The sequence below is a fragment of the Theobroma cacao genome, chromosome 7, assembly GCF_053813885.1.
Source record: "Theobroma cacao isolate CCN51 chromosome 7, ASM5381388v1, whole genome shotgun sequence".
Taxonomy (NCBI): domain Eukaryota; kingdom Viridiplantae; phylum Streptophyta; class Magnoliopsida; order Malvales; family Malvaceae; genus Theobroma; species Theobroma cacao.
Window position 1 is genome coordinate 2447960 of NC_142645.1, and position 19333 is coordinate 2467292.

General features: G+C 37.2%; 6 protein-coding genes and 1 long non-coding RNA gene across 7 annotated transcripts; 4 read left to right on the forward strand and 3 right to left on the reverse strand.

Annotated features, from left to right (window-relative positions):
• Window positions 1-1786: 1786 nt before the first annotated feature.
• Window positions 1787-2266, forward strand: LOC148761427 (uncharacterized). The gene is made up of 2 exons (XR_016027602.1): window positions 1787-1878; window positions 1961-2266. It is a non-coding gene; the product is annotated as an uncharacterized LOC148761427 (long non-coding RNA).
• Window positions 2153-3997, reverse strand: LOC18593560 (RNA-binding CRS1 / YhbY (CRM) domain-containing protein). The gene is made up of 5 exons (XM_018125248.2): window positions 3512-3997; window positions 3125-3252; window positions 2799-3024; window positions 2547-2674; window positions 2153-2450 (listed from the first exon to the last, which is right to left on the reverse strand). The coding sequence occupies exons 1-5, from the start codon at window positions 3978-3980 to the stop codon at window positions 2328-2330; spliced, it is 1074 nt and encodes a 357-aa protein (XP_017980737.2). The 5' UTR covers window positions 3981-3997; the 3' UTR covers window positions 2153-2327.
• On the reverse strand, window positions 3874-6294 carry LOC18593561 (DTW domain-containing protein). The gene is made up of 2 exons (XM_007020840.3): window positions 4662-6294; window positions 3874-4355 (listed from the first exon to the last, which is right to left on the reverse strand). Exon 1 carries the CDS (start codon window positions 6123-6125, stop codon window positions 4698-4700), a length of 1428 nt encoding a protein of 475 aa, XP_007020902.3. The 5' UTR covers window positions 6126-6294; the 3' UTR covers window positions 3874-4355; window positions 4662-4697.
• A 379-nt stretch (window positions 6295-6673) lies between these two features.
• On the forward strand, window positions 6674-8704 carry LOC18593562 (protein FATTY ACID EXPORT 5-like). Its single transcript, XM_007020841.3, has 3 exons — window positions 6674-7062; window positions 7748-7835; window positions 8422-8704. Exons 1-3 carry the CDS (start codon window positions 6864-6866, stop codon window positions 8492-8494), a joined length of 360 nt encoding a protein of 119 aa, XP_007020903.1. The 5' UTR covers window positions 6674-6863; the 3' UTR covers window positions 8495-8704.
• On the forward strand, window positions 8678-11171 carry LOC18593563 (cytochrome P450 716B1-like). The gene is made up of 4 exons (XM_007020842.3): window positions 8678-9814; window positions 9916-10357; window positions 10504-10691; window positions 10786-11171. The coding sequence occupies exons 1-4, from the start codon at window positions 9323-9325 to the stop codon at window positions 11089-11091; spliced, it is 1428 nt and encodes a 475-aa protein (XP_007020904.3). The 5' UTR covers window positions 8678-9322; the 3' UTR covers window positions 11092-11171.
• A 207-nt stretch (window positions 11172-11378) lies between these two features.
• Window positions 11379-15434, reverse strand: LOC18593564 (uncharacterized). The gene is made up of 7 exons (XM_007020843.3): window positions 14992-15434; window positions 14400-14540; window positions 13926-14291; window positions 13198-13443; window positions 12517-12609; window positions 11989-12189; window positions 11379-11838 (listed from the first exon to the last, which is right to left on the reverse strand). Exons 1-7 carry the CDS (start codon window positions 15430-15432, stop codon window positions 11623-11625), a joined length of 1704 nt encoding a protein of 567 aa, XP_007020905.3. The 5' UTR covers window positions 15433-15434; the 3' UTR covers window positions 11379-11622.
• A 2565-nt stretch (window positions 15435-17999) lies between these two features.
• Window positions 18000-19166, forward strand: FADA (fatty acid desaturase A). Its single transcript, XM_007020845.3, has one exon. It carries the CDS (start codon window positions 18043-18045, stop codon window positions 18967-18969), a length of 927 nt encoding a protein of 308 aa, XP_007020907.3. The 5' UTR covers window positions 18000-18042; the 3' UTR covers window positions 18970-19166.
• Window positions 19167-19333: the final 167 nt, after the last annotated feature.

Sequence of the window (19333 nt, forward strand, 5' to 3'; positions counted from 1 at the left end):
AGCAGCTTGTCATATTGTAGATATTAATAATAATAATAATGATGCTTATAAACAATGTCATACAGTGACTAGGCAGGTTTTTATATTTTAATGTGGCTGAGAGGGAACTATCTTGAATAAACAAGGATTGGAAGCATTGGAAAAGCTAATGAGCTAGAAATTTACAGGTAGCAATGATCTTATCTTGCCTACATTGCAACCTCAACTAAGTATCCTGAGATTTCATAGTGGCATCCGAAATGTCAGAGTTCAGTTCCTGATCTCTCTTTCCTCTCCAGAGTATAATCTGTTCATCCTTGAATAAAATAGGTACACAGGGAACCAAGTCCTGCATTCACAGAAAAACGAAACAAACCCTGGGAATTAGTATTGAACTAAAGAACATTAAAATTTCTTTCAAAATGCTTATAAGTACCAGCCATACCCTTAGCTTCACAACTATCCTTTTGCATCATTAAGCCAGCGTAACGAAAATGCATCTCTTTTAGCGAACGCCTTCACTACCTTAGAATGTCCATTCCTGACAGCACCATGTAAAGGCGAATTACCAGAATTATCTCTGATCCAACCGATGCACAAGCCAGGTTTATCTGTCTTTGAATCGATTAACAATCCAACAACGTCATCTCTTCCGGCCTTTGCTGCGACATGCAGCAGCGTTTCTCCCTTGAAATTGCTCTGGTGGACAAGGGAAGGACACCCCGTGATGAGCTCTCCTACCAAAGGTTTGTGTCCGAATCTTGCAGCGAAGTGAAGGACCGTGTTTCCTTCTGGGGTTTTTGCATCATATACTGTCGCTGCAGCATCTCGAATTATATCCTGGAGTATTTGTAAGTTCCCTGACCTTGCCGCAGTGAACAATTTTAGATTCACTTGCTTTTCCATTGTTAATGACTTCTTTCTGGAATGTGGATATGGGGGTTTCTCTGTCTAAGTTCGGTTAATATGCATATTTATATCACTTATGGAACATGCACATGTATATATACATACTTGAAGTATATTGGACTAGTTTCTAATTTAACATTTTATTTTATTACACTACACCCCCTCAAGCGATTGGGAGAACAGCACAAAAAGTTTTGCTTGAACGGATGAAACACTGATGACAGGTCTACATTTCATCATCTCTACAATCAGGTGTCATACATGTCCCTCTCCCTTGACATTTAGCATTGGCAACACCTTGAAACTTTTATTTGTCATAGTATCCTCCATCATCATCTTCCATACGCCTGTCCAGCCCATCAATGCTCCTGTAGCTGCCATCGCTAATTTTATAACATCTTTTATGTTCTGAATGTTATGCCTTTAGGACTGTGATTGATCGGAATTAGAAGACAAGGTATATGGACATATATTGTTTGTCTGCATTGTTCACATGTAAATTTTTTGCTTGGTTTCAGAATATACTTCCACAGTGATAAGGTCTATAGCATACCATTATTAGAAGTACTGCATGTCAGATTTGGAACTCTTCTGGAGCTCTAGCAAGTGACAATTCTTAAGGGGCAAAAAATGGAACATGCACACACAAAAAGGGTGTTGATTAGCTGCTAATTATGTAGTCTTCCAGGTTGGTTGCCTTGGTCTAGGATGCATTGCCCGTGGGTCTGTGCCATTTATCTAACTCTTGAATACTTGATGTTTGATGTCTTTGGTCTGGTCGTTACACCATCTTGTAACACCTACTCAGTTCCTCCTACAAGATTTCTGTGGTAGCTGAATCTTTTCAATCTGTGATAGTTGAATTCCTCCTTAGAGAGATGAATGACTTGCCAATCGTGTGAGGTTCCAGGGAGTGCTGTAGTTCGTGGAGAATAATCCATATATGTTGACATTGGGGCCAATATGATTGGTGTCTCCTCCTAAACACAGGTCTTAAATTCTTAATTAGAGTATGCTGTCTGGACGATGATTGATTTCTGTTATCCCTAATCACAAGCGCTCTCTTTCGCAGGCAAAAGCATGAGAAAACCAGGGGTTCAAGAACTTTGACTCATCAGGTAACGCAGATAACGAAAGAGAGATCGGTATCTGGAAGAATTTAGCTCAGAGGAGTCTATGGTTTACTGTCTTTTGGGATCCATGATCGCTGGATTAATGGATTATGGTCAGATAGATCAGCAGTTTGTCATATTGTAGATATTAATAATAATAATGATGCTTATAAACAATGTCATACAGTGATTAGGCAGGTTTTTATATTTTAATGCGGCTGAGAGGGACCTGTCTTGAATAAACAAGGATTGGAAGCATTGGAAAAGCTAATGAGCTAGAGATTTACAAGTATCAATGATCTTGTCTTGCCTAAATTGCAACCTCAGCTAAGTATCCAGAGATTTCACATTGGCATCCGAAATGTCAGAGTTCAGTTCCTGATCTCTCTTTCCTCTCCAGAGTATAATCTGTTCATCCTTGAATAAAATAGGTACACAGGGAACCAAGTCCTGCATTCACAGGAAAAAGAAACAAACCCTGGGAATTAATATTGAACTAAAGAACATTAAAATTTCTTTCCAAATGCTTGTAAGTACCAGCCATACCCTTAGCTTCACACCTATCCTTTTGCAGTCACTGGTACCAACATGGGTGCAGTCTAGTCTAACTACCTCTTCAGTCTGGAAGGCCTCCCTGGCTCTTGCCACTACATTTACATACACTCCATTCCTTGCTGAACATAAAATTGAACCATCAGTATTTACTCGAATGATCCATTGATATCATCAATCAATTCCTTTAAACCATCATTACCACAACAAGACCAAACTACAAATTCCTCCAGGAAACTCACTTACTAAGTTTCATAATAGCAGGAGAGTGCAGTCCTCTGTTTCTCATTTCCTTGGTTTCTTCAAACGTCAGGCCATCAGCAACATTCTTCACAAGCTTCGGATATATAGGAGCATAAGGCTTCCACAGCATAAGAGGTATGACTGGTCGGTTCTTGGGGTCATAGTTTCGACCACGATACAGAAGGAGGACATTTATGTGGCGGTAGATGATCTTTCCCCCAGATTTATCCTACAGAAACACTACCATCTAGATCAGCTAATAATAATCCGAAATTCCAAAAGAAAAAAACACATCATCAAACCGATGGGAGACTGTTCTTAGTTCAAACCTCAAGGTGGAAGCAGACATTGTCCATGTCAAGAGTTGGCACCCCCAAACACTTGATCCTTACAGCTTCAGCCCTCTTCCAATGATTGTGAACGTCATCCAACATGTTGTGAGTGACCCCATTCTTCCCTAACACACACACACACAAAGCTCTAAAATCCCACCTTTCACTCCAGCAACAAGTAAAAGAAAGCCTAATGCAAGTAGATTCCAAGCTATTACTAATGAAGCTTACCTAGGTTCTGTCATTCCAGCAAAGTTGTTAACTTAATCAGTTCATATGAATACACCAGCAAACTTAACTAAATCATATAAAAACATGAAAAGCTCTCACTTTTTTATTAAAAATACAGACTTTCAAACAAAAAAAAGGTGAAAAGAGAATTACCCAGATTGATTTGCCTATAACAATCGCTATGCCGATACTTTTCAACCAGCCGGTCAACTTCCTCCTCCGTGAGTGGCTCCCCCAGTACCCGCGTCCTCTCCTCCTGGACCCGACAACCATCTACTTCATCCCGGGCCGGAGCGGAAGTCCCAGTCCATTCCCTGTCAAGCCTGCCTGGCCCAAATGGAGAAAACCTTTTGGGTTCTCGGAACCCAATGGGCTCAAGGCTGGGGTCTGCTTCGGAGTACGAGTGCCTGAAGTCAAATGGGAGGTTTGACTTGGGAGGTGGAGACGGGTTTCGGTTGGTGGTAGGATCAGGTGGCTTTGGTTTCGGTTTTGGGGGTTTAGGGGGTTTGGAAGTAGGGGAAAATGGAGGGTCGTAAGTGGTTTTGGAGGGAGAGTGGGAGAAGAAACAAGAGAAGGATGGTTTCGGTGGGGCTGAGAGTGGACGTGGGAGGAGTTTTTGCATTGTTTCTGGAAGAAGAAAGATTGGTTGCTAATGGCAGTCTTGGAAATGGAAAAAATGAGGAAGAGGATGATTTTAAAACTAACTATTCATTGAGGGGCATTTTAGTGATTACAAGTTTCTTGATTGGTGCTCCATTAATTTTTTGTATTATTCAATTATGTCCCTGCTAGTAGCTGTACGCCTTTTTAGACTTTCTGCCTAGACCTGGAAAATGGTCAGATGAAGCTGCTTTCTAGTCTGAGTTATCATGTATTCCATTCATTGCAAGCCATTGTTCTCTCATTTAAGCTTACCATCAGCATTGCTATAAGGCTGCAATTTGCAGACATTAACTTTGCAAAGTTAGCATAGGACTATCTTCACATTGGTCAAAGCCTGCAAGGTTAAACATTGCAAGTTAATGGCTATGGACAAAGCCAGAAGCTACATACATTTTAGAAACAGTACATGTAAACAATTTATAAGGAACAAGTCTGAAGCGACTGCAAGAATAGTTGTTCAATATTTCAATAGTTAACCTTGCAAGTTAATGGCTATGGACAAAGCCAGAAGCTACATACATTTTAGAAACAGTACATGTAAACAATTTATAAGGAACAAGTCTGAAGCGACTGCAAGAATAGTTGTTCAATATTTCAATAGTTACAACACATTTTATCACTGGAAAATTTGTATAATCACCTCAGTTTGAAACAATGTTAACTGAGAAAGCAAAAATTAGTAGATACGATCTTCGGAGGCTTTGCTCAATCTTTCATCTTTAAGTCGCCTCTGATCCCCAACCATGGACTCAAACACATCCAAAAGGTTGTCCAATCCATCGACATTGTCTCCCAAAGCCTTCAAGGTATACACAATGCTCTCAATGGTTGACAAAAATCCTGCCTTTGGCTGATGCCTTATTTCACTATACAAGCTCATCTTATCCAAATCCAACCTCATATGTGGCAAAAGCTTCAACCAGGGGTTCTCATTGTAAATTCTCCCAGCCTTGGACCATGTTCCATCCAAAACGATCAAATTCTCCACCTCAAAATCCATAGACTTAAGGTCATCAACTCCAACTGCATTTTGACTTGGGAATAGGAGAATTGATCCAGGAGGAACCTTGACTTCAAACTCTTCATTCTCTTCCACTTCCATTTTCCCATCCAATTTCCGCCTTTCAAATTTTTTCACAACAAATCCTCCAGCCAAGGCATCCCTGGCAAACGGAGAGGCCAAAATGTGATCAAACTTTGGCTTCCTCCCATGTATGTCCACCTTCCAAATTTGAGAAACATCAGTAATACATCCATACTTAATCATAGTAGCACTAATGACAGGTCCTTCTCTATCTCTAGGAACAGCTCCATTTTGACCAAAATCAGTTCTGTCATCTAGAACAGCTTCATTTAACACATTAGCATCCAAATTAAACCCTTTCTCCAACTTCTCACAAGGATTCTCCATAGGTATTGAGCCTCTTGCACCACGGCATTCTCTACCAGTTAACTCTAACAACAGCTCATCACCATCAGAAGCATCTAAATTCTCCACAAAATCCAAACCTTTTAAGGAATTTCCCGTGTTTCGACTCCTACTAACATCATTTTTCAAACTAAATTCTCCATTTCTTTGAATCAAGTCCCCACATTTTTCATCCGGGTACTTCTCATTTCCCTCAACTTCGAAACCAAAACTCTCAAAACCAGCTTTCTGCTTCTCTTCCTTTCCCCCCACTTGACCAAACACAGAACTTTCCAATCCAACCCGACCAAGACCCGACTCATGACCCGGTTCCAACAACCTGATTTCGAACCGGGCCTCAAAATCAACTTCAAAAACAGTGACCACATTGAGATTCTTGAGCCCTAATTTTGCAATTCTAGTAGAATTCAAGGGATGATTTCTTTCTAAACTGTGCTGAAGAATCGTTACACTTACCGAATTGTCAAGGTTCCGGGTCCGTATCCGATCGCAGAGGCAGGTTCGGGCAGGTTTCGAGCAAGATGGACATACGGGTCTCTTTGGTTTCGATTGGTTTGTAGACATTTTCAGGGATTTCGAAGATTTAGGGGTTTGGGTTCGTAAAGGACTGGGAAATGGATTGAATAGATAGGTTCGGGCTGGAGATCGGATCCGAGTCCGAAAATGGATTACCATTTGATGAACACAGTGGAAGGTTTATTGGTGGTTTTGTATTTGATAACCCTTCTTAAACCCTTGATCTCTCGAGTTGAAGAGTTTATACGATGTCGTTTCACAAATATTTGCAACTAATATTTGCATTAATTAACTTAATTTAATTAAGGTTACTCCTAAAATCCATTTAATTTACTAATTAGTAATTACCTTGTAAAAATATTTTTTTCTTTTTTTTTTGGGAAAGAAATATCTTTGACTGCTTTACAATAAGGAAGGACAAATAAATATCAAAAATATATGGATATAATAATTTCCATAAAATATTTATAAATTAGTAAATAAATAATATTTTTAGGAAAATATTTACAAATAAATTATCTTTCAATTTTTCTAGTTATGTAATAAAAAGAAATTCTAGCTTCTTTTCCTAAAGAAATTATTTTACAGTATAAAAAAAAAGAAATTATTAATTATGCTTAAACAATGGAGGACAAAATTGAAATCTTTTTATAAATTGGGGGCAAATCTTGCAAATAAACAAAATTAAAGTAGTTAAAACATCAGAGCCTTTGACCAACTGAAAACTCCACACGCCAGGAACAATCCACCACCTTTGAGAAAAAGCTTTCAGCCAAAATCAAAACCCATTTCTTTCCCTTTGATCTGTTCAACTCAGTCAAGTTTACCCTTAAATTTTTCTTCAAGAAAGAACCCATTTGAAGGAAAAAGAAAGAAACCAAGAAAAGCTTTCCCAAAATGCATGATTTTTGCTTCACAATCCCTTATGGATTGATTCTTGTGGCTGGAGGAGTTGTTGGGTATTTGAAGAAAGGGAGCACAGCATCACTTGCTGGGGGTGTAGGCACTGGATTGGTTCTCATTCTTGCTGGATATCTGAGCCTTAAGGCTTTTGAGAAGAGAAAGAACTCTTATTTTGCTTTGGTTCTTGAAACTGGTAAGGTTTTCAAAATCTTAACTTTCTTGCATAATTTTTTCTTTTTCTTTTGTTGTGTGAATTTTTTGTGGTAAATTTGACTTGGGTTTTTGTTCAATTACCTTTCTGATTTGGAATTAGGAAAGAAATGAAGTTTGTAATTTAAAGGTACTAAATTTGATTGTTGTTCAAGTTTGATGATGGAAAAGTTTTGATTTTTGTAGCTTATGAGTCAAAGGTTTGATGCTGCAATGGATTTTTGTATTATTAAACTTGATGTGGTTGCTTTTGTTTATAAATTTGTGGTGTTGCATTCTGGAACTTAAGAATTAGTTTGGATATTGTAGATCCAAGGTGATGCTAGCTGACATTGTAAGAAAATGGTCTTTGTTGTAGTTTTGAAATGACTTTTCTCAACTATCATAGCTGTAACTGTCTTTGATCTCTGATGCAGTATCATTGAGAAGCTTTCATCATATGAAATTCAACATTCTTGCTAGATTTTGTGATGTGATATTTCAGGACATTTGTCAATGTCGGTCTTAATAGACCATTTGAGAAAATATAGATTATCACAGATATCTGATTTCCACTGTGGGTTATGTTCATGGAAGGAGACTTTCTATTGTATGCTTGCTTTCTTATCATCCCTTTCAATGACAACAAACTTTGTTCTTTTTTACTGATTTATTTACCTTAAAATCAGCTACTGCTGCTGTGCTGACATGGGTCATGGGACAACGTTATTACCAGACATCTAAGATTATGCCAGCAGGAATTGTCGCTGGGATCAGGTATTGTTCATCTCCTATTTGTATTCAGTGCCTTCATATCACATTATATCATGACTGTTATAATTCTACTGGGTAATCTATTCATTAATTTTTTCTGTCATCACAAGATTGATCCTTATATCAATTAAAAGCTAACAAAAATCATCTATGGATAAGTATATCATAAGTTTATGACCTTAAGATTTGCCCGGTTATCAAACCTCCATGTCCAGTCCATTCATACCTAATACTTATTGCATAATGCCTGCATGTTGCATTTGCCTTGTATATAGGTCTCCAGATTTTCTGATTCTTTCATGACGGTTATATTGTTATGCCCCATTATCTATGTACATTCTACAAGAAACTGAGTTTCAGATCATTAACTCATATTATTTTCGTTTGTGATGCAAAAGTTTTAGGGTATAACCTTAAATCCTCTGTTCTTTTTCTTTTTTTGGATAAAATTAAATCATCTGTTATACGTATCTTCTAGTCCCCTACCGCTTTTTCACTTGTCTTTTGACTTGGGGTTTTAGATTTCTTTTGTTAGTTTGACAGTCATTCAAAATTTTGAGAGCTACAAATTAATGTCATTTCTTTGCAGTGCTCTTATGACCGGGTTTTACTTGTATAAAATTGCAACCGGCGGCAATCACATTCCAGCCAAGGCTGAATGACAGTGTTGGGCGCATTGACATTACCAGTTTTAACAGATCCGTCAAGATCATTGAAGTTTGGGTGCTTTTATTGGAAAACTTTAATTTCTTGAATGAAATTGTATCACATGTGCTATACTCGAATGTGTGTATGATGCAAAAGATAGCCTTTGTTATATGTGAAAGCAAAGAACCAGGTTTATGACCAAAAATTATGTTGTTTCTACACAATTCCCTTCTTTTTAAGTTCAAATTTCTTGTGTTCTTGAAATGAATAATTCGCTTAATTTCTTAACAAGATCAGGTTTATTGAGTGAGTATTTGATGCAAATCCTAATGTGAATTTGCATCCTGAATATATTCTCTCTGAATATGCAGGCATCCAGGCTTGCCTTGGAACCAGAAACTGCAGGATTTTGTCATTGACACTGCAGAACATAGATAGTTGTACCTTCCTTTTGTCTTCTTTCCAAATTACCGAATGTTAAGTTCAAAGGAAAGGAATTTAAAGCACTTAACCCTATATTTTGGCCTAATTTAGCTTATCACCGGCGAAATTTTGAACTTTTAGTGGACCATATAGGTTCAAACAAAGCTTCCAAAGCTGGCGCAAAGAAGAAACTTGTTTGCAAGATTCTCTTCATTTGGTAATGAAAAGGATGGGTAAGACAGAACAAATTAAAAAAAATGGATGGCGTGTGATACTAAGCATGATAGTGTTATATCAAGGTCTAGATTCCACTCCAAAAGCCAACAAAAGAAGATCAATGATTTCTTCTCCCTGAATTTCCCCTACTATAGCCATCAGCTGTTCCTGTCTCCATACTCCACTCCCTCCAGCTATCAGCCATGAATACCATCATCACTATTGTCCTGTTTCTCATCCCCATCTTCCTTCTCCTAACCAGGAGAAAGAGACCATCAGAAAGGCTTCCTCCAGGGTCACTAGGACTTCCAATAATAGGTCAAAGCCTTGGCCTTCTCCGGGCCATGCGAACCAACACTGCAGAAGAATGGCTTCAGAAAAGGATAAGGAAGTATGGTCCGATATCAAAGATGAGTCTATTTGGCAAACCATCTGTATTCATTTATGGACAGACAGCCAACAAGTTTGTATTCACCAGTGACAGCAGCACTATTGTTAACCAGCAAGTGAAGTCGATTACTGCAATTCTGGGTGATCGGTGTATTCTGGAACTGATTGGGGAAGATCATAAGCGAGTTAGAGATGCCCTTGTATCATTCTTGAAACCCGAATCGTTAAAGGAGTTTGTTGGGAAGATGGATGAAGAAGTAAGGAAGCACCTTGAGATGCATTGGCATGGCAAGCAACAAGTCAAGGTATGTTACTGAACAGTGCCCCGGCTTTCCGGTAATCAGAGAAAAATGGTATCCAACCTTAGAAAATCAAATCTTATCCATGTTTCTTCCTGTCCTGATAGGTGTTACCACTGATGAAAACCCTCACATTCAACATAATCTGCTCTCTTCTATTTGGACTTGAACGAGGAACCAGAAGAGACAAGCTTGTTGATGATTTCCAAAGCATGATAGAAGGAATGTGGTCAGTACCGGTTAATCTGCCTTTCACACGCTACAACCGCAGCCTTCAGGCAAGTGCAAGGGCACAGAAAATGTTGAAAGGTCTAATTGGTGAGAAGAGAGTGGATCTGGAGCAGAAGGGTGCTTCTCCTCGCCAAGACCTCATCACTTGTCTGCTTAGCATCCGCAATGAGAGGAATGAGGCAGTGATTTCAGAGAAGGAGATTATTCACAATGTTATGCTCATCATGGTTGCCGGACATGACACTTCTTCTGTTCTTCTCACTTTCTTAGTGCGCCTTTTAGCTAATGATCCTGCTGTTTATGCAGCTGTTCTTCAAGGTATACATTCTATTCTTTTATCACCATGGTGAGTAGACAAGATAACAAACCCTTAAGTGAAAGCAGTTAAACCTTACATTGGGATGGTGACAGTGTTACAGCAAAGAGACTTAGATATTGGGGTGCTTGTTGATTTGTGGTTGCAGAACAAGAAGAGATAGCAAAGAGCAAGCCTGATGGGGAGCTTCTGACTTGGGAAGACCTGGCCAAGATGAAGTACACATGGAAAGTTGCAATGGAGACTCTCAGGCTGTTCCCACCAATCTTTGGTGGCTTCAGGAAAGCTGTAAAAGATATCGAGTATGGTGGATATCTTATCCCCAAGGACTGGCAAGTAAGTGAAACCATAAATTCCATCCCACTTTCTCTCAGTATTTCAAGTTTTATTTCTCTATTATCTTTCTGATAATCTACTCATTCGCATTAAGATTTTCTGGGTTACGGGCATCACACACATGGATGATAGCATATTTCTAGAACCATCAAAATTTGATCCCACTAGATTCGAAAATCCAGCTTCAATCCCACCCTACTGCTTCATTCCATTCGGAGGGGGACCAAGGATATGTCCAGGATACGAGTTTGCAAGGGTTGAAACCCTTGTTTCAGTTCATTATCTGGTTACTCGGTTCACCTGGACGCTACTATGTTCAGACAACTTTTTCAGCAGGGACCCCATGCCTGCTCCAACTAAAGGACTACCAGTTCAACTCAGTCCGAGAAAACTACTCTGATGTTCTTGTCTCTTGGTAATGGAAATTGGAATCTTTGACTGCATCAAAGAATCTTGCAAAGTTCTCTATTGCTGATCAAATCACGTGCAATTTAATCTTGTGGAAAGATTAAGCAGGCCTATAAAATATAGTGTAAGAGCCTCATAATCATAAGACCAGACTAGTGTTTTTCCAGCTGAAGAAATAAATGTTCCAAATTTAACTCTCAAGACAGCCAAAATGTTTCCCAACAAACCATGTTAGCTGTGAATCATACCAAGCAAAAATTAGAACATTACAGCTCCCCATATAAAACTAAAATTTGACTAAAAGAATGGCTTTCATGATTCTGTCCATATAAATGTTCTATTTTCTGTCGTGCACAACAATTCAATACCTAACATCTTCCACTCCTAGTCTGATCACCATATTTACAACTGATATTGAAACACAATTTCCAGTGGCATCTTGCATACAATTGGCTCAAACAATAGATGTACTCATAGTAGTGGTTGGCATTGGCATAATGACAAATGGGAGAATCGAAGCTGTTTAGCAGTTTTGCGGCCTGGAGTACTTTGGAGGCATGGAAGGACACCGTTCATTCATATGGGGGTATGGATCGATGGAATTAAATCCAGGTAGTTCCATTCGGTACTTCCCTAGAATCTGACAATAAGGAAGTTTTACATCGTCTGCATCATTGCACCACTTTGGCAGCTGGCTGGAATTATTCTCGAAAAACCTTAGAGTGTAAGCATCCTTGATCTGTGTTTTCAGTATTAATTTGAATCAACGAGAGCTTGCATCATAAACTACTCAGAGGAGCTTGTCGTGCAAATAAATTGCAAAAGAATATTTGGAAAGGGAGATCCCATCACCCTAAACGAAAAAGACTTTACTCAAAAAAAAGCTCACCGTGAACTCAGTGACTTCAATAGAGTCAGCAATTGGATCAAAAAGGCCTGCTGCCTTGTACATTTCAAGGACAAAAGCAATGCATGATGCTGACTTCCCATCACTATATATCCATCCATCCTGTTCAGGAATGGTCAGCAGTGCATCAAAAGATGACCCACGTTTTTCCACTTCCACCAATATATCAGAAAGATCAAGGCCCTGCCGTAAACACACAATAGTTAGAGAAACAAAGGATAATGTGTCACATTGATTTTACCTTCTGATTAAGAAAACAAAAAATAGCTGATAGATTCAATACTTTTGAAGACCAAAGAGATAAATATTCTTATCGGTCTTTGAAGGCGTCTAGGCCAAGTGACTCCTCAAATCATTAAGAAGCTCTCAGAATTACCAACTCACATGCATGTAATTAAGCAAGTTGCATGTTATCTTCAAGACACATATCTCAAACAATTCAGATTATCTTTGATGTGTAAACAAACCACCAACTCAATTTCTACCATACAAATTAACCATATACCATACCTCAGTTCCAAGTCGCTTGTTCAAGGCCTCGTTCCACATGTTAGCAGCATATTCAGGCTGTATTTTGTTCCAAACTGTCATAACAGAAGCTACCTGTATGATCAGAAGGCAAATGTTTAGATCCTGCAGACTGCAGATTTTCCAAAAAGAGAGGCAGTAACAGAGAGGGCAGAAGAATTATATGCATTAACAACCTTTTTTATGCAATTAGGAATTAGTACAAGGAACATATTAGGATTTGCTAATCGCCCTATCTTTGTGTGCTTTTCTACCTCCCTTCTTTGCAGCTTTATTTCTTGTGCTAAAAATAATGTAATGCAGCATTCTGGTCTACATAAGCTCATTCACACCTATTGCAAAATATTTTACTATTGAATAATATAGGACATACAAATGATCAAGTTTTAATTCCATATCACTCCAAAAATTTAACCGGAGTTGCATGGTTCCTACAACAAAAGGAAAGAAGAAGAAAATAAAAAGAGGAAGAAACAGATCAACAAAATATCTACTAGAACATAGTTTCACAAATGCCCACCAAATCAAATGCTGCAGGAATAATTACAATAACAACAAAATGGAGCAGGAGAGAAATAGAGAAAGGAGAAGGTAAAGAGGCAGAAACTTTGCAGCATACACTAAAACCTTAACATTTTGTATATGAAAATAAATATCAAATACCAGATGAGCATCCAATGGAGGAGGATAATTCCCATCTATGGTGTCTATCCAGCTAAATATCATGTTATGATACCCATATGGTTGGCCTGCCATGCTTTGTGCATATTCCCATGCAGCAGTCTCATTAAATTTGGCTCGGACATCAGGATGCAAAGGAAGTAATGCAATATGGGGATTAGAATCATCGTTGTTCAGCTCAAAATCCCACCATTCATCCCATGGCATAATTGCAACAATATCTTCTCCCTACAACCCAGAACAGATCAAATAACAACTGAGCATCATTAATAAGTGCCTATAGGATAATTCCAACCATAGTTATACCTGATATCGGACACAATAACTAAAGGAAGAAAAGATTCGACTGCAAAATTAACATTATTTCAAATGCAGCAACACCAAAAAAAAATCTATGTACATGAACATAAAGCATAGCATGTTGGATACAACAATGTGTTTTCTACAATTTTATTCAATTTCTAAGTTCTTCAATTTTTTTAAACATATTTGAAGGGAAAAAAAAAAGTCAGATAATCAAGGAAATGAATTTTGGTGTTTATGTAGTGCTAGTTTAACTTATTAGGCAAATATCAATTGTATTAACCTAAAGTACAACAAAAAAAACAACAGCAGCAAAAGGATAGTTGTTTATATAGATAAAGGGGGAAAGAGATAACATTTAGGGATTAAATTTGGTAAAAGTAAACTAAAGGGTTTTACTCTATTACCTTCTCATTTTCATGTCCTGATTCACCAACCCATAGATTCCCTTCAGAATCTTTTAAGCAAACAGCAGTATGGCCAGCATAAGCTCCACTAACCCACTTCTCAAGAGTCTCAAAACCACCCCATCGCCCCCGAATTTTTGATATTGCAAGGAAATCTCCTGAGTGTATATCATCAACACTGATGTTTGTGACCCAGGGCTGAGGTCGTGATTCAAAAGAAGCCCCCATGTGTTTCTCAAGAAACCCAATATTGGAGTTCTCACCCCATCCAGTATTTGTAAATAAGGGAAAGACATCCCACAGAGCTTCAAGTGTTCCAAGCATCCCTGCTTGCATGAGGAAAATCGAAATCCCCTTGTTTTTCACCTAATTTAAATGTTAGGTAAAAATCATGTATGAGTATGCTGCAAAGATGCATGACCGAAACAAGGTATTACTTGTTGTAAGTCAAACTAACAGAGAATGGCAACTTACATATTCATACTCAGCTCGATCCTCCCACTCCTTGATTTCAAGTGTATGCTCCCGAGACAAAAAATAATAATCCCAAGTTACGCGGTATGGAGTTGCAAAGACATAAAGATCCATACACGTCCAACTATGGGCTTTGCTAACCTGGATAAGCACATAGATAATTTTCACATGATTCTGTCCCTGAGAACTCTAACCAATTCTACCATCACCCCATAAGCAAACACTCTGCATAATTTTGGGCTTGAGTTATGCAAACATCCTATATTTCAAAAATCTATCAAGAAATATCGTCTAACTTTGCCAAAATACTATAAATCAAAATGATGTGCATATATGATCATAACACAAGGGAAAGATGCACTTTCGTTCCTCTATCAGTCCATCGAAACTAAACTAAATAAACAAAATCCAAAATTTAAGCACTTTCAGCTCAAATTAGCAATCCTCGAAACCATAACACTCCAACAACCTCCAAGAAAAACTCAAAATTTCAGCACTTTCAACTCAAGCCAAGTGATACCCAGATTCCAAACATCAAGAAGAAAAACTTAAATACCAAAACCAAACCAAAAAAAGAAGCCAAAGATGTTACCTTTATATGGAGAGTTCCACCACCAAACTGACTGCCACTCTTGTTATGGAACTCCATCCACGCCGTGTTCTCATAAAAGCACGCACCTTTCCATTCTACGCCACGGTTTTGGGACGAAACAGAGCCGACAAAGGCCGGTAAAAGGTCAACGGCGCTGCTAAGAGAGTTGAGGATCGGCCACGAAACTTGTCTGGGCAATAAAGGTAGCACATCTCGAGGGTGAAATGGTACTTTCGCAGCTTGCACAAGCGAGAAGCAGAAGAAGAGGAGTAGAAGGAAACACCGAACAAAAGAAGAAGAAGATGAAGAAGCCATGATCGAGTAATGAAAACAAAATAAAATAAAATAATCCTCTCTTCTTTTAGTTTCCTTTCTTTTTCGTTCCTCTTTATGACAAAACTGAAAAGAAAAACCAAACATAAGATCCTTTTCCTGTTTCATGGTTTTTTGTGTTTTATTTATTACTTTTATAAAAATAATTTTTGCATTATTTTTGGATGGATGATGGGTTGGTATTTCCTTTGGCTTTCTTTTTCCTTCTGTTTTCTCTTCAAATTTGTGCCTAATAAGACAAGAGAAATGGCTCCTTTTATGTTTGGATTTTTATTGTAAATATAAAATTATTTTATTTGTTCATTTGGAATAATTGATAATGTTTTTTAAAATAAAAAATTAAATAATTATTTACTTTTCAATTATAATAAAGTTAAACAAAATAAGTTCTTATAATTACCGTCACAATTTTGTTTCATTTATGTCCACATGACTATCACGAGAGATGAAATTATCATATGAATTTGTTATTTTGTTATATCAATATATCACGTTACTATCACTTTGATATGTCAATATATTACATTAATATTATGTAATATAAAATTATAAATATTATTTTGATTAATAATTAATCAAACGTTAATCATAAAAATTTATTTAATTTAAAATAAAAATATAAAAATATAATTAAATATAATAAAAATAAGTATTTATTTAAATTTTTTAAAAAATTTTAAGGTTCGTATCATTTTAAGATAATTTATGTACTAATTTTGTTTAAAAAAAACTTCCTATGAATAAAACAAAGCTATTTATTATTTTAAAACAAAAGATCCAAAATTAATTGGATATATAAAAAAGGAAAAGTTTATACTTGATTATGGTTGTAAGAAACCCAAAATTATTTAATTACCAATACTCTGCCAACACTCAATGACATGAGGCTTTATTTCACTCAAAATTTATGCTTTATATACTTAGTTTTCAAGTTAATTTAAAATGATTTTCATATTTTTTTATATACTAATGTTAACAATAGATTTATTTTATATATTATTAATATTTATAAAAAATTATGAAAAGTATTTTCAATATATAAAATAAGAATCTTGAAAATCAGAAAAATGATGTGGGCCACGACGTACCCAAAAGAAAAGGGCTGCCTCATCATTTTTGTTTGTGGGCCACTGCCCACCAAAGTAAACAAAACTGTGGGCCAGGGATGGGCTTGTATTTACTCATTTATTTACTCTAAAAATAATTTGCTTATATTTGCAAAAAACTATATGTAAGAAGTTAATGCAATCCAAAAATATAAATACCATTTTTTATTTAAATAATTAAAATTAAAATTTACTTTTTCTCACCCTTAAATGTTTATCTCTCTTTAACTTTCACAAAAATTTTAACTTTTAATGTATTTTATATTAATATTTGAAAAAAAATTATATTTATAAATTTCCAATGCTTTTTAATATAAAAAATTAAATATTATATATATATATATATATATATATATATATATATATATATATATATGAGTTAAACACTTAGAGACAGATGATTTGAAATTTTTGAGGAACACCATGAAAGCAAGAGGAAGCTTCTGGTTTTTTGACTTACATTTCAAGGTGGGGATACCAATTTATCATTGCAACAGTACTCTGTTTCCCATTTATAAGCTTACAAAATAAATAATAAATAAATGACAAATGACTGAGAAACTTCATGAGGAAGAAGATCCTTGCAAGGAACTACTAAGGTCATGCTTAATTATAGTCATCACTTAACTCATATTTGTCACCCTTTTCTCCATTTTTAGTCTAAAATCAAAATATTTTATAATATATGATTTGTTGACAAAAGTTTATACGTAAAATACCCGAATTAAGAAAGTTAACGATATCTAAAATGTCACGTTATTGTCACATAATGGTTTATACGTAAATATTATATGTTTATATATGTGGTTTTCAATATCTTTTCCTTGTGAAGTTGGCATCTCATTGTATGTTAGATGCTTGAGGATATGAATATTCCTTTGCTGCCGCTATCTTTTGCTTTGCATTCTTTGCCCTACTCGGAAGCTTCAAGTGAAGTTTCACATGTAGACGAAAAGAAAAAGGACCAATCATTGTTGAATCACAACCCCAGACTTTGCATCTTTATCCTGCCCCATGAATCAAACCTAAACCAAAACCAAATTTTGGTTTGTCGTCAGATGTTTTTGTCCTCTTACCCCCTTTTCATGGTCTGATTCGAGTTTAAATTTACTTGAAAGGTGCTCAAGATTACAAATTATTTATGATGAAATTCAAATAAAACGTTTTATTACGTGATTTATTAAATTAAGAATAATTATGTGTCATAAATTCTGAAAGTATTATATTTTAGTACGATCGGATGTGGTTTGTTGGATTATTTGGATATACAACTTGCTTTTGTTTTAGAGAAATGTTTTAAGCAAATGGTTGTTTACAAGAGTTCAAATGGATGGTGGAATTCTTTGGTTTGAGCTCAAATTTCTAACAGATTTGTGTGACTGAAATTCACTTCCAAAGGGCAAGCACTTGAAACAAAATAGTGAGCACAAGTTTACATCAAGACACACTGGCGATTTCCATAACCCCACGCACCCTCGATCCACACCACAACATTGGTTCTATGGCATAGTCTCCACCACTCCAACGCCTTTGGCCGACAGCCACTATTTCATATGTTCTCAGCCTCTACAAATATTGCCCTCTCTTTCATTACATTAAACTTTTCCCTTCAATGTCTATCTTGCCTCAACACAAGTACCCTTTAAGGCCTCTAACCTATGCTCCCACGTGCCCGCGGCTGTGCTGTATCGCACGTGTGACATGTTCAGCCACCACAACCAAGCCTAGGTCCAGCCAGAACCCGCTAGTCATCGAGCCAAGGCTCGTGACTACACCGGACCTGGTCACAACCATTCCTAGTACTGGCCCTCCTTTGCCCAATGACCCAAGTTTGCAATCAACGTGGTCTCACAGGGGGTGGGTGGCTAGTGGGTGCACCACATTGGTCATTTCACTAGCCAAGGCCATGATGGGTGTAGCTGATTCACATGTGTGGCTCGAACCTATGCTAGCTGGTTATGTTGGGTACATTGTAGCTGATCTTTTGTCCGCGGTGTACCATTGGGGTATCGACAATTATGGTGATGCATCGACTCCAGTTTTCGGTTCACAAATCGAAGGATTCCAGGGTCACCACAAATGGCCCTGGATTATCACCAGGCGCCAGTTTGCTAACAATTTATATGCACTGGCTCGTAACGTAACTATCACTGTGCTTCCTATAGACATTCTCTGCAATGACCCTGTGGTTCAAGGCTTTGTTAGTATCTGTGCCGGTTGCATCATGTTTAGCCAACAATTCCATGCTTGGTCCCATGGCACCAAGAGCAAGCTCCCTCCATTGGTGGTGGCGCTACAAGATGCTGGTGTGCTTGTCTCCCGGTTGCAACATTCTGCACACCACAAGCCACCATATAACAGTAACTACTGCATAGTGAGTGGAGTTTGCAATGAATTTTTGGACAAAAACAAGGTGTTCGAGGCATTGGAGATGGTTATTTTTTTCAAGCTCGGGGTGAGACCCAGGTCTTGGAGTGAGCCTGGTGCTGAATGGACTGAAGAAACTGATGAAACTCATCCTCAAGTAACAGTCCATTGAAAAATTTTTTCCCCCTCTTGTAATAAAAATTATAAGCAAACATTCAATATTTCAAGTGATATGCTTATGTGGAGTACTGGCTCTGGGGCTTATATATAATCATGAGCTTCTGCTGCAAGCAGCATTGCATTGTTATCAGAAAGAGGTGTCATTTATCAATTTTGCTAGAAATTGAAACATTTAGAGATTCACTGTTATGTTTGAATACATAATCATGTTGGTGTTATCATCTCTAATTGAAGCTGTCTATTCTTAATATTAGTTTCATAACAGATAATCGCCTCCACGGTTAATCTCTTCTTCATTTTCCTGTTCGACATAGCAAGGGTTCATCCTTACTGTTAGTGATGGTGGTGAGATTTGC